Genomic DNA, 17,925 nt, shown 5'->3' with positions numbered 1-17,925 from the left:
TCAAGAAAATATTTAAGATTTTTTTTTACTTGAAAACAAGACAAAAATACTAAGTAAGAAAGACATTTTTGCAGTGCAGTGAGCAACCGACCTTGGGTCCTTTGAAAGGCGCTATATAAATTAAAGTGATTATTATTATAGCTCATCTATTCATTCAATTAAATTTTATTTATATAGCAATTTTCACAATTGTTTCATTCTGTCAAAGCAGCTTTACATTAATAAAAGCAGGAGAAAAAAAAAAAAAAAAACGGTGGACAACATAAGAAGCAGAGTACAACGGCTAAGATTAAACCGTACTGAGCGTAGTAACGTTAAATAATAATGTAAGGCTTTAATAATAATTTATCATAGCTTTATACAGTGGGATGGAGTTACTTTACACAATTTCACTCATATCTGCAGTGCATTTCAATTAAAAATTTAACCGTTTCATAATTACAGTACAACTGCGTTTTTGGAGATGTGAATTAAATATTTGAATTGTAATTGTGATGTTTCAGCGGAGCGGTGAGTTTGTAATTGTGCACTACTTACGCATTCAGGCGGTCTGCAATACTTTGCCACGCTTTTTCTCTTTGATTTATCACTGTGGCGGTGTTGCCTTTCTTCTTAATTATATCTTTTACCTCCTCGTATGCCCCCATGAGGTTTGTGCTTCCGACGGGGAAAAGTACGCGGCTCTAGTTGCCATGGTAAATCAGTTAATCTGTGATCTGTGGCGGGGTCTATTTGAGTGAGCCGTGAGCGCGCATTTATTCAGGATTGGTTTCACCTGGCTTAATGAATCCGTGTCTGCTCATCCTGGCTTGGTCTTTGTGCAACCAATTAAGCCTGGACGCACATGTTTTGGCTTCATTGAGCTCAGCTGAGTCATTTATCCCGGATGTCTTAATTCTACTTTTGTGCAACAGGCCTCCGGTAATTTAAACTGTAAATAGTATACGTTTCAGTCAATCCCGTGCCCGCCCACATTCCTGACCTGCTTTGATAGTGAGGGAAACACCTATGCATACGTCATATCAGTGCTGTGCACGCGCTGTCCGCACGTCGCGTTACAGAGATTTTGTACGAAAAGTATGGTACTTTAATTGTTAAGACTTCGCTCTTTCCAAGTTGTAAGGCGGAAAGATATTTACTAGTTACTGAGCGTTTGAGATAAACAAGTGCTTGCGCAGGTGAGCCGGAGTCAGGAGCCGAAGCGCGGGAGTGATTTCCTCTCGGAGCACAAGTAAGATTCAACATTTTCATTCTTCTTCTCAAGTTCCGAAGTGACTGACCGGTTCCAGCATTTAATTAAAGGTGACTTGAAAATGTTAGGACATTACAAAATCATTGACTAGCCTGCTTAGGATTCGATTGCCGATTTAATGTTGCCGGTGTGAGCTGTAATCTAGATGTGAGGACGCTCAGCTGAGTGGTCATTACCTTGAAAATAATCACAAAATGGTTTTGTGGGATATATATATATATATATATATATATATATATATATATTGACAATGCACTTGAATTACGTCGATTTGAAAACTACAGACCGCGATGGCAACCACAGACTTTGAAAAACACTAATGGTTTCTACTGAAAAAAGGATGCATGAATTATTAAATCACAATAACTAGGCTTATATATATATATATATATATATAACCCAAACATCCACCCAAAATGCATCATTATAAGCTGTATAAATGTGTATAGCATATATATATATATGTATGTATGTGTATATATATATATATATATATATGTATGTGTGTGTGTTTGTACTGCAGTAGGCTAGATTAGCAATATTATACCGGCAATCTTGCAGTGTACAGCCATCACATATGCCAGTGCGATATTGCTGACACGAAGAATTCACTAGCAGTGACAACTAAGCTTGAGCTGTTTTGGAGTAAGAGAATGTTAGTGAGATGGAAAAAAGTGTGTGTATAATTACCTGTTCTCTGGGTAAAATTATATATTCATAGGGAAATGGATCGATATGGAGTGAAGTGTCTGCTGAGATGGCTTGACTGTTTGATCTTCGAGAGCTAGATTTCTGCTCAGTTTCAGCAACTTTTGTACCTAAATGAATCAGTGTTTTGAACAAATCAGTCGAGTGCTTGATTCAATGACTCACTCGTAAAGTCACTCGTTGTTCATAAATTAATCCGTATAATCAGTTCAATGAATGGTTCATTTATAAAAGATAGTCTTGTCTTGTTGTCACCTACAGGCTTAATGATGTAACAACATACAAAGGGTGCTAGTGGTTGGTCCTATCAGCACTCATGAAAAGCTTGTCGTCCTGTCAGATATGAGACCTGGAATATTCCTGCCCTGCATCCCATGTGCATCTATAGACAGTTTTAACGGCAATAACATAAACAAATGTTACTGTGCATGCTCGCTTTTGTGGCCCTAACTTAAACGTACAGTATGGGATTTTTGGCCACCAGGGGTCACTCAATCAAAATAATAACATAAGACGTACTTTGATGACGTCGGGAAAGAGCGTGGGCTCATGGGAGTTGTTGTCATTGGAACACGCGCTCTGTCGCTCCCCACATTCTGCACTCATTCTAACTTAGTATTTTGACAATCACGTCTTTTCGAACTGAGAGATATATGAATTATCAGACCCCTATCAAATCAATATTCCATCTAGCTAGTAGTAATATATGTTAAAAAACATGATCGCCTTTCGTTAATAATTATAATTACGTTTATACTATGATATCGAACAAGATAGTGAACTGCATTTGAAGCTACTTTATCCAGCTAGATATAGAACAAATGTGGATTTACACTATACTCTACATGAGAGCTAGTCCGTCTACGTTTAACACAAGACATCATCGTTTCACAAAATATACGGATAGATATAGTTAGCTGAATGGATGCATACCTGTTTATTAGAATGCAAGCGAGTTCGGCATCTCTCTGTAGTTTCAGCTTGTCATGAAGCTCTCTCTATCTTGGAAATGCAGCTCCAATATTTACCCGTGTCTTGTTTCTTCTCTTGTCCCAAAACCTTCTCGGGTCATTTTTCACCCGTACGTTTGTGCTTCACAGAACGTGCAGGCAAAGCATAATCATGATCCATAACTAAGTTATTGATTGAGGTATAAATACGAATATAAACAATATAAATATAAAATATAATAGTCTCGATCAAGGCTAGCTACTACTTTTTCTTTTTCGTCTCTTCTTTGCTTCTGTTCACCTTTTGTATTTGGCGTTCCGCCGGGTTCCGCAGGAAGTTAGATAAACTAGAGGGGTCAAAGGTTATATGACGCCATAGACGGGCGACAAAACGGAAATAAAGAAACGTGCCGTGTCTTCTAATTAAACTATAATTTTCTCCGAATTTGAAAGTTTGTGGAAACTGTTGGGATAATGTAAGTACACAACTAAAAAAAATCTATAACATAGATATAGTGATTTCTGCTATTTTTAAAGCAGAAAAATTACATATTGTGCCTTTAACTTCCAGGAGACTTTCAAAATCAATAACAACAGCTAACTCCCTCTAGGTTGTGTTCCACTCCACTTTTAGACACGCACTAGCGAACTTTCCTATAAGCACTTCCTTGCCATTGTGAAGTGCGTTCCACTTCATTAAGTGGACAAGGGAAGTTTATATGGACAGACCCTCAACCCTTCGATTTTGGCCGAGGGAGCAAGTCTGCTTCATATGCACACTTAAGGCCACTCCATAAACCACAATGCAACAAGATCATCTTAAATTTATTCCCACAAAACAATATATATATATATATATATATATATACACTTTTATAACCGCCCAGACATATGTATATACATATAGAATGCTGCACAAAAATAATTCATAAGAGGAAAATGTATAAACCAACTGAATAGCTGATTCTAAGTGATCAAGGGCTTAGGATGTTTCAGTTCAGCCCATTGACAGGGTTCCGCCAGAAGTTTTTTAATTTATTAATACTCACAAATCAAGATCAGTACACAAAAAAACTATACAACCATCAACATAAATAATATAATAATAAATAATATAATAATAACAGACAAATAAAAACAAATAAAGAAGAGAAAAAAGAGAAGGGTTAGATGTTTAAAACATTACAAACTGAAAAAAAGTGAGATGTCATTAAGGAAAAGTGTTACAAACAGATAAGGTTTTTAAAGCTTTTTTGTTCTGAGACAACTGAATCAATTAAAGGTATTGCTCAAATTATTTTATAAAAACAAAGAGAGAGGTCTGGGGTTTTTTTCTGGAGAAATTTAGCAAGAAGTAAAATCAAATTCACTAAAACGGTTCCCGGGTCCCGCCAAATGTGGGCGCTCATGCAACGAAATCAGTGACAAAGTTTGCAGTGAAGGGCCTGAAAAAATGGACTGGAATGCAGCCATCGAGTAGATTTTTTTTTTGATAAGCAAAATATGTTTGCTGTGTAGATGGACTTATTGAAAATGCAAACTCATTCTCTGCCAGCAGGTGGTGCTTTAGAGCGGGAAAAACAGGTTTCCCCGGTAACGGCTGTAGCCTTGAGCTACTAGCCAGTCCACTGATCTATAATATATATAATATATAGATCAGTGAGCCAGACCGATAAACAAACACGGACAGACCGGAAGTTAACATCGGGCCAGGCGCGTGCGCACTAGTCTTCCCTAAATAGTAGCTAATTACTAAGATCCCATAGAATAAGCCTTTTTCACACTTCCGGGTTTTGTGTTTCCGGTGCTCACCAACGCCGGGTAAACTTACTTCCGGTGACAACAACAATGGCCGAGACCAAGAATAGGTGTTGCTGTAGCGTCCCTCAGTGCAGCAATTCTAAGCAAAAACAACCTTATTTGAGTTTTCACGGGTTTCCAATGAACGAAGACCAAAAAAAGAAATGGGTCATCGCTATTAGACGGGATGAAGGGTCTACGTTCGTCATTCGGAGAGGCAGCACGTATGTCTGCAGTCAGCATTTTACCGCTGACGACTACATTCCAGGAAGTTCGCGGCTAAAAGTCGGTGCCATTCCCAGTCGTTTCCCTTGGAATAATTTCTATGTACTCCCTCAAAGACTATCAGCTTTTGAGAGATCTGCCGTTCGACTTGGCGCGGATGTACGTGTTCAGGAGCAGCCGGTGGTCACAGAAGATGCATCCAATGAATCCAGTCATATTGAGGAACATGACTACGCGGCACGCCCACCTGCTGGTAAGCACTAATGTTGACTTTTGCTTGTGTATTTCGGTGATAACAGTGTAGACTGTGTGTGTGTGTGTATATATATATATATATATATATATATATATATATGTGTGTGTGTATATATATATATACGTGTGTATACATACACGCACACATGTATGTATATATATATATACACACACACACACACACACACTATATATATATATATATATATATGTATATATAGTGTGTGTGTGTATGTATATATATATATATATATATATATATATACATACATGTGTGTGTGTATATATATATACAAATATACGTAATTAGTTGCTAACTATACTATTTTACATTTTTATAGGTGCATTAGATGAGGCTCTGCAGTACATTGAAGACCTGGAGGCTAGGCTGCAGAAAATGTCATTAGAGAAACAAACAACAATGAGCAGATTTTGTGTTTCTGATCACACAATGAAATATTACACAAAGTTTCCCTCACAGGAAGTTTTCCAGGTGTTCTGGGAATCTGTTTGCCCATCTGCCAGCAATCTTGTGTACTGGACTAAGGCACAGAGGATGTCACAGGAAGCCTTCCCAAGCCCTAGCCCTGCACGGAAGATCCAGCTCATAGATGAACTGTTCATGTATTCCTGTCGGGTAGCTGCTGGACTGAAGGAACAAGTAATCGCCGACATTTTCGGGGTAAGCGTGGCCACAGTGAGCAGGGCCATTATCACCTGGGCTAACTACCTGTTCTTTGTGTTGGGTTCAGTACCTATTTGGATGTCCAGGCAACAAATATGCTTCTCCATGCCAAATAAGTACAGTTTGTTCTGTCCAAACCTGCGAGTCATCCTGGATTGCACAGAAATCCGCTGTGAGAGCCCCACATCTCTGACACTCCACTCAGAGATCTTCTCCAGCTACAAGAGCACTACAACATTTAAAGGTCTGGTTGGAGTAGCTCCGTGTGGTGCAATGACTTTCATCTCCCAGCTTTACACAGGTTCAATCTCCGACAAAGAGATCACAAAGAAGTCCGGCATTTTGGACCTGCTTGAACCTGGAGATGAGGTCATGGCAGACAAGGGGTTCACAATCGAGGATATGCTCTCCAGTGTTAGTGCTAGACTGATCATTCCACCTTTCAAACGTGCTAAGCAGTTCAGCAAACAGGACTGTGAAAAAACACAGGCCATTGCATGCCTCAGAATTCTGGTGGAAAGGGTCATTCGAAGGGTCAAGGAAAACCACATTTGGGATTCTGTTGTGCCACTCACCTTGTGAGGAAGCATCAATCAGATCTGGCATAATTGCTGTTTTATGATTAATTACCAGGGACCAATGTTTCTTGAGGAGTAAATGTATACAAGTATATATGTATAATATAATAAATATGAGATATTTACACTGAGGTTAATTTTTACAATAGTAGTGATACTTTAAATGTTTAATGGTAACATAATTAAATAAATTGTTTTTATTTTTTTACTTTGTACTGTAACATTTGATCAAATGTATATTGTCATTGTTTATACTAAGTTTCCTGAAAATAATTTGACAGACACAATGAAATAGTTGACAACAAAATGCTTTTTTTAATAAGAATTCATTAAAAACAAATGTCAACTCAGTTCTGTTGTTCATTTTTATATACACAATATAAATACATATAGAATTAGTAAATGTGTATGCATACATATAATCACATATATTACACAAGATCAAATTAAAAAGATAAGCATGTATTCACCATTCTGTACATAAATGTGGGTATATATACCATTATAAGAATAAATCCAAAGGTCAGAAAATGAACAGAAACTGTCCTGTTCATAACACTGAAAGATACACATTCATATAAACACTATAATAGTACATGTCTAGCTTGTCTTTCATTGATGCTATGAAGGCATCATCTCGCCAGATCCTCTGTATTGTGAAATCTGATTTTGTGTCAGTCACAAAGTCACACCACTGTAGACCAGTCACTGCAAGCTGGCCTTGAACCTGCCAGTAGTACTTGTGGGTCTCTTTAAGTTTGGCTTGTCCTCTTTGTAGTTTCATAAATGGAACCTGGGCAATGTTATCAGCAGATGTGCTTTTTACCTCCACTAGGCCAAATTGGAATGTTTCAGATGGATCATACACTCGTCCATCTGGACTGGCTCCTAGATGTGGTGCTTCTGGATTGATAATAAAACCACATGGTAGGACACTAACACTGGCTGTCTCAGAATATTTTCTCAAAATATCTGGCTCAAGTTCGAGGCCACGTTTCATAGCACTTGTCTGCCTCGTACCCTTGATGATTCTTAGCGCTAATGACTGACCAGTTGAATCCCCCAGTACATGACAAACCTCCCTGAACCTGCTTGCAGTAACCCTTGATTGCCGCATTTGTCCCCAAGCAGTACATTTTGACTGTAGTCTTGTGGCCTCTTCAATCTGACAAGCGGAACAATGGGTAACCTTTATAGACTCCAGATGAAGTGATTGATGGTGTGTGGGCACATATTTAAAATTACAGCCAAGCTGATAGCCAAGCACAGGTAGTGGGGGGAAATTAACAACAGGAACATCTGCAGCTATAGGGGGACATTGGTATGAAAGTGGACTACCACGAGGCACAGGACCGAATTGTGAGGGGACCAACTCTATTTTTGACATGCCCTCTAGTATGTGTGCCAGCAAAGGCCGGGGATGGATCTGACTCAGTTTTGTACCAGAAGCCAAGACATCTGGATCTGGAAGGGGACCTAAAGAAATTAATACAAACTATTAGTCTTGAACACATTAAGTTGTAGCTGAGTACACGTGTACTCATACAGTGTTGTGTATTACCTGTGTAAGCCCTGTATAGGGTAGACTTGATTCCAGTCTTCCCAACTGACTTTGGCTTCAGGACAACAAGTTCACTCACTGCTTCTGGATGGACTCCCTTAGTATAAAACAAACAAATGCAGTGTTAAAGTATTCTGGAAACACTTCATAATAAGGTTATATAATATATTGACATTAGTTTATGCATTTAGTCACTATGAAATAATAATGAGTAATAACAGTTAACAGATTGTATTAATCTTGGGTGATGTTTATTTATACCTTTGTTACTTAATTTGCACTCTTGTGCATTATTAGTCCATAATGCTTTGATGTTAACATGTACTTACTTGTTTGTTTGAGTTGATACTATAGTGTTCTTACCAATTGCAGAAAAGGAAAAATACATGCCTGTGTTCTTGGACGATGCCATCTCTGTGGTTCACTCGTGCAGGCCAGTGGTGGTGGGACAGACTGCAAATTCAGCTGCACATAGTGGGTCCGTCTGATACAAAAGTGCTGTCAGATGGTTGCACAACCCTTTACCAGCTGCACAGCTGCACATATAGGCAGAAATACAAACAACCTCTTCTGTCTCCAATGAAACCTGTTTGAGAAGACGATAGTTTAGCTAATTATTTGTAATTTTATGCTGTGAGTTACATTAAAGGGATAATTCACTTCAAAATGTAAATTAATACTGAAAAAGTTTCTGTTGCCCTCATAGTATTTGTTGCCATATTTGTCAACACCCACTAAGTGCTCCTGCCGACTTCCATAGTAGGAAAGAAAAAATACTATGGAAGTCAATGGGACCAGTAAACTGTTTAGTTACTGACATTCTTCAAAATATCTTCCTTTGTGTTCAGCAGAAGAAATAAATTCATACAGGTTTGAAACAACTTGAGGGTGAGTATTGTACCGTTATATGATGACAGAATTTTCATTTTGAAGTGAACTATCCCTTTAAGTGCTGTTAATTGAAATCTGCAAACAGCAGCAAAAGCAAGAAATACAGCTGTAGCCTGCAACCGCAGAAGCAATGAAATAGACATAACTAAAAACCAACAAAGAAAACCTTAAGACAGGTGAAACTAAAATAAAGGGAAATAAAAATAGAAATACTGCAACCGCAGTAACTTGATATCAGAACGATCTGACTAACTCATATAAGCCAACAGGCATATTATAACCTCAAGTGTGTGGGGCTCCTCATTTTTCCTCATAGATCGATAACACCTAGCTCTCACTACCACCATGCGATCAACAACATTAGAGACTGAACACATAAAAATGGTTAGCAATTCATAGCTTCGTAATGTTGCAAGTGCTAACGCCAGAGATAGTTGTCAACTTACCTTGATACTTGTGAATAAATTCCTCAACGAAGAATTTATAGCCCTTGCTCAGCCTTGTTTCTTTAACTGTTGAGTGCCGTCCAACAATTCTGTCTACATCCTCAAATCTGAGTCGAGGCAGTGTCGAGAGAGAAGTTGTGAAATACCGCTCCATTTTCAAAACACGTAGTATCAGCTCTGGCGGAAATCCGTTTACCCGGCGTGACGTAGTTTCCGGTTGCGTGTGAAAAAGGCGAATTTAGGATGGATCGTTTACACATTGGGACTCAGGCCATATTAAGTAAACGACAGCCATTCGTGTTGTTAAAAAAAACAACAACAAATTAATAATCGCTGATGGTCTGTAATATTACACTCTGAATCTAAAAACTTTCATTTATGGAACGGTTTAGCCCTAAAAGACTTATTTGTTTGTGAAAACATTTTGTAGGCTACATTTACATTTTTGCAGTTCCACGCATTTATCTGTTTCATAACTGTTTTGCAACGAAAAATGGTCAGACCTACGCTCGGAAAATTCGCTAGGAGTAACGTTAGCTAAAAAGCGTGACAACTTGACCCGTTTAGCCCATTTAACCGATATGCGTCTCTGTCTAAATCATTCAGGCATACTTAGGCTATATAAACAGGCTAAAGAACTATAAACATCATTGAACAGAATGAGATAAGCCCGCATTCAACTGGTGTTGCTTCATGAACTGCCCAAAAGCGCATTTGATGCGAGGGAAAGCTCGTGTGTTTGACAGTGATGTAGATGTGTGTATGTGTGTGTGGATGAGATAAAAACGCATTCGAACGGATCCAGTGCTCGAGACTTCATGTAAATACTCTCTCGCACGTCTCTCTCACACACAACGCGTTCACGACACGCACAACTTCCACTGAATCCACCTGGAAACTAGATACATTTAGATATATTTATACCAATGAAGGGTGAAGATGATGTAAATACTGCCAGGAAAGATGAGGAGGCTGACGGCTCCGGTGAGTTTCTCATTCTTTCTATTCAGATTCCTGATTGCTCGTTTATTATTGATGATGAATATTAAAGCTGGACAGATAATCAATCGCTCCGTATTCAAACAGAATCCACTGCTCAGAAAACGTATGCATGTTTATGATGCCAAGATTGCTTTGCAAAACACTATTTATAATACCCAGATACGTTATAAGTAATGCATGTGTTCAATAACCTGTTGACTGATGTTATCATTAATAAAATAATACTGATATTAAAGTAAGATAAGCTTTGAGGATTGTGTTATTAGGTGTACGTTTAGATCAGTCACGCATTGCCTTCAGGCAACACACACACACACACACACGCACACGCACACAGACGGATCACATGAGGAAAATCCATAGCAGCATCATCTTCACCTGAGGAGAGAGAGAGATGCTGGTCTGAGGGGGCGGTGCATGTCACCCTGGGCTGTCAGAGGGGATTTTCCCATTTGGGGTATATAGAGGAATGGCTTTTCAAAGAGAATTGGTTTAAGGGAGAATGTTACAACATTATCTAGAGGTATTTATATAGTAGAATGTGGGAATCGTGTATAAATCCTGTTATATTGTTCCTATTTCTTTAAAAATTATTCAGCAACAGTGTGACAAGTTTCGTGATTTATTGGCTTTCAAATGCCACAAACCAAAATCAAATTAAATGTCTTCATCCTGAAAAATGCTTTTACTTGTCTGACATCACTATGATCAATGCAATCAAACCTTATTATCTAACCTCAACAAGGAAATGAAAATCCACTTGCAAATGAGTCCTATATTAACCGTGGCCTCTCTAAAGAATTCGGTGATGTACTTGCAGAAAATTACCAGAAAGCATGTTGTACATCAAATTGCTATTCAATATTCATAGCCTTTGTGTTCCTCTTCTGACGGCAGCTGATTTTATATGGTGTCTTGGTGGAACGTGCTGTTCAGTGTTGTTTATTAGCTTGTCTGCATTGATCTAGGAGGTGATGGATCAGATGGACTAGCAGTTAATAGGGCTTAGATTGATCCTGCAGACATTTAAAATCTGCTAAACCACCATGGACCAGTAAAAAAAACATCTATCATGTTACAAAAATCAGCCTGACCATCTTATGACGAAACGGCAAGGATTTTCATTTTTAAAGAGCTCTAAAGATTGTACAGTAAATATTGTAATAATATAACATGAATGTATTTGGGATAATATGAACAAATTTTCACATTTAATAATATTAAAATATATTCGTATTAATACTCCATATTCATATGCTTGTCAATTTTTTTTACATGGGTTATTTACTTCTAGTGTTGTTTATCATGTTCAAATTTATACTGAGTACAAAAGAAAAAAGGCAAACTGACATTATTGCTCTGACAATCCCCCTTGGAGCAATCTGAGGTCAAGCGCACACACACACACACACACACACTTTGTATCCTACAATGACCTACATATGCATTCTAGAGAGGAAAATGTAGGTATGGGTTGTATAGGACATTGTTTTTGCTTTAATTTTTTATTTTATGTTTCAAAATAAATTAATGTTGTCATACCACCCCATTTTTAAAAACATGATTTTATTTATAGGTTTCAGATGATTAAATTTCGATGAGTGTCTTAAATGAATTGCGTTTGCTCTCAGCTGCTCTGTAATTAGGCTGGAAGGCATGTTATCAGGCCTCTGTGGTGCTTACTTTCATTTTGAAGAATATATTGATCCCTTGCTGCCCTCTCTGTTTTTACTCCAGAGCGGTGATCTATAAAAAGCAACAGAAGTTATAGTATTAAATATAATATGTTCTGAGACGTTATAAAAATTGATAATAAAACAAAGAATCATGAAAATAAGAAAACATATTTAAAATTGTGCACAATTTCCTGGTCACTAATCAAAAAATAATAATAATTACAATACCTGTGTGACCACTTCAGTTTTTTTGCATTCAAACTTGTTTTTTCTTTCGAAAATGTAAGTAAAGCTAAAATTCTTACCAGCTGGTTATTTGCAGTTCTGTGTGAGAGAAAAAGTTGTTGAGATTAATTTAGCATCGCACTTCATATTCCTATCACAAAGCAATAATATTTGCATTGATAAATTTGTGTTTGCACTTCGACAGGTGAGAAACTCTTGGGTTTCAACAGCACAGAGGAGCAGCCATCGGGCCCGAGAGGACAAGACAGCATGTGGAGAAATGAGAAATATGAAACTGTCCCGTTGAATGTTAAGGAGACTGATGAAGACTATTCTAAAGGCATTAGAGATGCGCTATACCCCCAGACTGCTGTAAGTCACAACAACAGACAAACATTCATCTGTACTGATTTTGTCTTTTTTATTACTGGTTTATCATCTGGTTTCCCGTCTTTTTAGTGCAGCATCATTTGCAAGGCAAACTATGGACAAATATCTGGACATTTGAATGCTTCAGTTTACACGTTTGTCAGGAACAGGCGATATGTGATATTAAAGCTAAGGAGGTTGAATTACATAAATAGTCACATTTGCATTGTAATTCTACTGTTTATGCAAGACAAACATTCTTCTTGGCCTTTATAATGGCTGATAATTCATAAAAAACTAAATATATATTTTCATGAAATTCTTAAGCTTGCCAAGCACATCTTGGCTAGAACACATTGCCTTCCTTTTCGTACTCCAGATGGTGCAATAAACTTTAAGCTCTGACGATTTTGCGTACCCTTTGGGTTTGCAAAACTACTTTGCATCCTTAGGGCGCAATTGAACGTCTTTGCAAATCTGCAGGACACACTGGTCACTTTGAAATACCCTCTGCTAATCCTAAATGACTTTATACAAATGTATTCAATCATGTGTTGTGTGCATGTTCATAGATTTGGTACTTTTTGAGTGGTGTGTTACTCATTCTTATAAGGTTGTAACCACATCTTCAGGATTAAGATGACGAATCAAGAAAAAAAACAAAGACAGCACTTGTCAAGTAGTAAACCGACAGCTTCCTGCATTATATATCATGATTTAGAATTCTTTAAATCTAAAATGCAAATTGAAAATGCTGTTTTTCTATATAAGTATCTCGTTAAGAAATTTACCATGAGAATTATTTAGGCTACAGGGGTTGAAAAGTGTGACAACTAGTCCTGGTCCAAAGACTAACTGCAATAGAAAGAAAAAATATTATTTTGACCTTTTTTAAAGTTGAGGTCTAATTCTGTTTCATGCATTCTGACTTATTTACACTGCTAAAGAGTTGGATTCTCATGCTAAACTTGACCAAAGTCTCAAAAAACGAGTTGGACATGTGACAGAGTTTCTTTGTGCCAAAGACACTCCTTCAGGGTTCATATACATTTCAGAAAAATGTTTTTTTTTTTATTATGGCCCTGTTTGACGTCATAAATAGCAGAATTCCTTGTATGGGCACACATCAACCAGAGCAAGAGCATGCCCATCAATGTCCATCATTCATTAATTTGCTAACCATAGTCAAGTTTTTGTACCCGTTTTATTTATGTCGATGTCACGGCTTGCAGACGATGGAGCTGTGTGTGCTCGTGACTCTTTAGCTCCGCCCACGAGCTCCTCCAGGAGCTCAAATGTTTTCCAGAGAAAAGCAGTACAGCTGTATCTGTCTTTTATAAATCTGATCAAACTAAAGACTCTTCGGAGATATGAAGGGTGAAATACTACTCTATAGGTACTCAAGATTAACCAGAGATTTGTTGGAACTGTGTGTTATGTCCGCTTTAAGCTTCTGTAATATAATGTATAATATAACATAATAAATAATGTCATTTAAAAGTCTAATTATATATACCGTAAGCATGGGAATTGGGCTATTTCTTTAGCCTTTTTGACTTCTTTATCTGAGCTAATGTGATTTTGTTTGTTGTAACCGTTCCTGTAGATGTTTGGTGTTCGCATAAATCCAAGCAATTGTGATTCTCACTTCCTCATTACGCAGAACTGGTTTAATATATGGGCTGGAAACCCTAAGGTCTTGGAATCAAACCTCACAAGGGATGACGCATAAAATGTAGAGTTACTGAGATCTAGCTTGTTCTTAAGCAGCGTGCACTGAACGTTCTTAAAACACTGTGCCTGCTGTAAACTATACTAGGTGTATCTGTTTTTGTTTTTTATTTATTTTATTGAAAACATCTCAAAAACAAAAATCACTTCTAAGTGTGGCTTTTAAGCAGAAGGACCAAACTTTAAATCAGTGCTGCTCAGTGCCAGTCGGGAAATTGAATACCTTCGGCTGATTGCCTCTTTGTGGTTGTCTGATAAATGTATTCTTGCACTGCTCATTTGTTGGGAAAATGAAGTCGATTTTTATTCCGTGTTCCATCGTCATTATTGGTTTAGAAAAATCTGTTCTCTGTTTCTGTGTAAGACAAACCCACTTGCAAATACTTGCATGCATCAGTAAATTGTTTTATAGTTTCTGTAATCTGTGAAGTACTCTAATGCAAATATACACTATTGTTCTAAAAGTTTGCACTTAGTAACTATGTGACGAGTGGGGCGGGGTCGAGGGGCGAGGCCGGTGGAGTGATTGGAGATGAGCGACACCTGCTCGACCCACCAGTCTCGAGTCCCACGGAGGAGATGGAAGGATATAAAACTGGAGCAACGACAGTGAAGGACGAGAGAGGACCAGGCCTGGATTTTAGTTGTGTTTGGTTTTTATTTGTGCGCGTCAGTCGTCCGTGAGGGGCGGACGCGCTGTTTTGTCTTTAAAAAGTAATTTGATTGTCCGCCGGTTCCCGCCTCCTCCTTCCCGATGATTTTGAAGGTTTAATCGTTACAGTAACATAAGAAAAATACGTTTATCAAAGCTGTGTTTATTTGATCCAAGTCTAGTAAAGCAGTAATATTATAGGTTTCAGTTTATAATATATTTTATATTGTGATTTTTATTTTTGTGATGGCAAAGTTGAATTTTCAGCAGCCAATACTCCAGGCTTCAGTGATAAGATCTTTCATGCTGTTTTCATTTTATTTTATTTATTTGATTATTTAATGTCTAGAAAGTTCAAAAGAGCAGCATTAACGAATTAGAAATGTGTAATGTTAATTTTATTTATAACAATGTAAACGTTTTTACAGTCATCTTTCATTAGTTTAATGTATCCTTGCTGAAAAAGTAATAATAATAATAAAAGAAACACCAAAATTAAACTGTAGTTTAGATGCAGCAAATAGAGTTAAACAGCAAATTTAACATCTTTTCCCCCAAAGAAATTCGCTGTAATTTGTTAACTAGGATTTGTTTGGTGGGTAGTAGCTCTCTTGCCTCATATTTCTGTGTGTCCTTGTACAGACTAAAAACACCCCAAATCACAGCACTCAAACCAACAGAGTAACATTGAAAGCACCACAGAGCCACAGTGTTGACCAAATACTGAAAAATCAGCCTATGAATGGTTTACTTATAGTAGTGAAGTAAGCTGGAATAGAATCGTGTTTAACATAAATATGCATTTAAAAGGCCAGAAATCTGCCACACCCTTTATAAAATGTAAGAAATTGTTTGCTGGAAGTCTTTATGTCTGTTTTTGTAAGAAACGTAACGATAACATAATATAATGAGATTAACTTATTTTTGGTTTATAAGTTTTGAGTTTGAAGGTCACAGTTGGCATCATGATTTTGTTATTGCAAAGTCCATTTCAGATCCCGTTATCATTATTCTGTCTCATTTTTATCTCTTTATTTATTTTGAATAAAATGTCAAAAGATACTTACTTAAAATCATGTAATACTAATGCAAATGAGTCTCTTCTAAAACTATACAGATGCATATAATAATCTTTTATAAACTGTTATTTTTCCTAGCTCCGGAAAGCTCACCAGGAAAACGAGAGACCGAAGGATGCAAGACTGTGGCCTTACTTCCAGGATGGCTTAAGGCGGATAGATTATGTCCTCACCTACCACGTCCAGATGCCCCAGAGCACCCACAAACAGTCGTCCAAGTCCTGCTTGTGCTGCAGATTCAAACGTGAACCGAAAATCCCACCTGCTCATGTGGACCCTGAACTGGCAGCACAGGAGCAGAGGCTGGATTACCATGATGACGACCAGCGCCTCCGCAGGGAGGAGTTTGAGGAGAACCTGCGAGAAATGGGCCTTGAGATGGAGAAAGAGGAAGGGGTGAGTCCCACTGTTTTTTCATTTACAGTGGGGTTCATGAAAATCTAATTTGACACAAAAAAGTTTTTCAGTATTTAAATCTTATTTTATTTTTGCAATGCCTACAGGCAGTTATTTAGGGCATCCAAGACCAAGTCCAAGTATTTGCATGGGGAAATCCTAAATTCTCAAAAGCTGCTTGACACACTCACATTTTAATGACATGATCTGACATTAAACCTGACTTTAACTATCCTATAAATAGTTTCTACTGCTTTAAAAAGTTAAAGTTACAAGTTTGAGTTTTAAAAAGCTTTTATTTTAGGCTGGACTAGCCAATGCATATGTGCCTTCCTATGCCCATGTCCTAAATGCACATCCTTTGGTTCTTTTCTTTAGAAGGTGGGTATATTGCACGCCATATTGCATGTTGCATTTTTCCATTCATAAATGAGTACACCCTCTTTGTATATTAAAGTTAAATCTAAGAACCATAACTACAGATGCATCCCAATAAATTAGAATGTTGTAGAAAAGTTAATTTATTTCAGTGAAACTCGTGTATTAAATCATGTGTATGAACAATCGTGTATGAAATTAAGTCTTTGGTTTTTTTAATTGTGATGATTTTGGCTCACATTTAACAAAAACCAATCTCAACCAATTAGAATATGGTGACATGCCAATCAGCTGATCAACTCAAAACACCTGCAGGTTTCCTGAGGTCTCTCAGTTTGGTTCACTAGGCTACACAATCTAGGCTAAATAAATTAACTTTTCCATGACATTCTAATTTATTGAGATGCACCTGTATAAAGATAACTGTAGTGATAACTATAAGAATAACTATATTACTGTAGTTATATAGTTATGCAATTCTGTCATCTGATGCTTTAAATGCTTGAGCTCTTTAAAGCCATAAAGATTCTGATGGTCTCTCAGTGGTTTTATCATTCATCAGCTGGAATGAAATGTTCTGAAAGTGATTCTTCTGGTATTTCTCAAAAGGCCCTGTTCATACATGAACTTAACAGTAATTCAGCAGTAACATTATGTGTGGAAGAGCCTACAGTGATGTGCCTTTTTGTAAGTTTCTGTCACCAAGGTTATAATTTGAGCAGGAGTTCTGCCACTGCGAGTAAACCATCCACCCACTGAGAGATGCAACCATGCACATCAACTCTAGCAATCGAACTCATGACTGATAAATTGGCTTCTTAGCAGCTCTTTGCCAGCATTCGACTAAACTTCATGTAGATTTTTAACAGTCTGGAATGCTAGAGACTATCGTCCTCATGAAAATGTCATTCAAAGACCAGACCGCTGAAATGGCAATATGTTTGAGGTTGATAGTCATAATACACAAAGGAATTTAGGATCAATGTAATGTATATTATTTGTCTTAGCCTCTCTTGCTTTCTAAATGAATCCAGGTTTAAGTGATTTACTTGTACAGCAGCAAAAT

The 17,925-nt window shown here is 37.4% G+C and overlaps 1 protein-coding gene across 2 annotated transcripts in view; it reads left to right on the top strand.

Moving 5' to 3' along the window:
* The first annotated feature begins 981 nt into the window (after positions 1–981).
* Positions 982–17,925, top strand: part of ano1a (anoctamin 1, calcium activated chloride channel a) — a 44,486-nt gene continuing 27,542 nt past the window's right edge. The window contains exons 1-3 of one of the 2 annotated variants that reach the window (XM_059537492.1): positions 982–1,231; positions 12,460–12,626; positions 16,164–16,481. In XM_059537492.1, coding sequence (XP_059393475.1) covers positions 12,525–12,626; positions 16,164–16,481 — 420 coding nt within the window. In that variant the 5' untranslated portion in view covers positions 982–1,231; positions 12,460–12,524. Of the gene's footprint in view, positions 1,232–10,009; positions 10,336–12,459; positions 12,627–16,163; positions 16,482–17,925 lie in introns of those variants that run through there. The other variant, XM_059537484.1, reaches the window with a different exon arrangement.

The sequence above is a fragment of the Carassius carassius genome, chromosome 3 (assembly GCF_963082965.1).
Source record: "Carassius carassius chromosome 3, fCarCar2.1, whole genome shotgun sequence".
NCBI classification, from domain to species: domain Eukaryota; kingdom Metazoa; phylum Chordata; class Actinopteri; order Cypriniformes; family Cyprinidae; genus Carassius; species Carassius carassius.
This window is presented reverse-complemented; position numbering and strand designations above follow the sequence as displayed.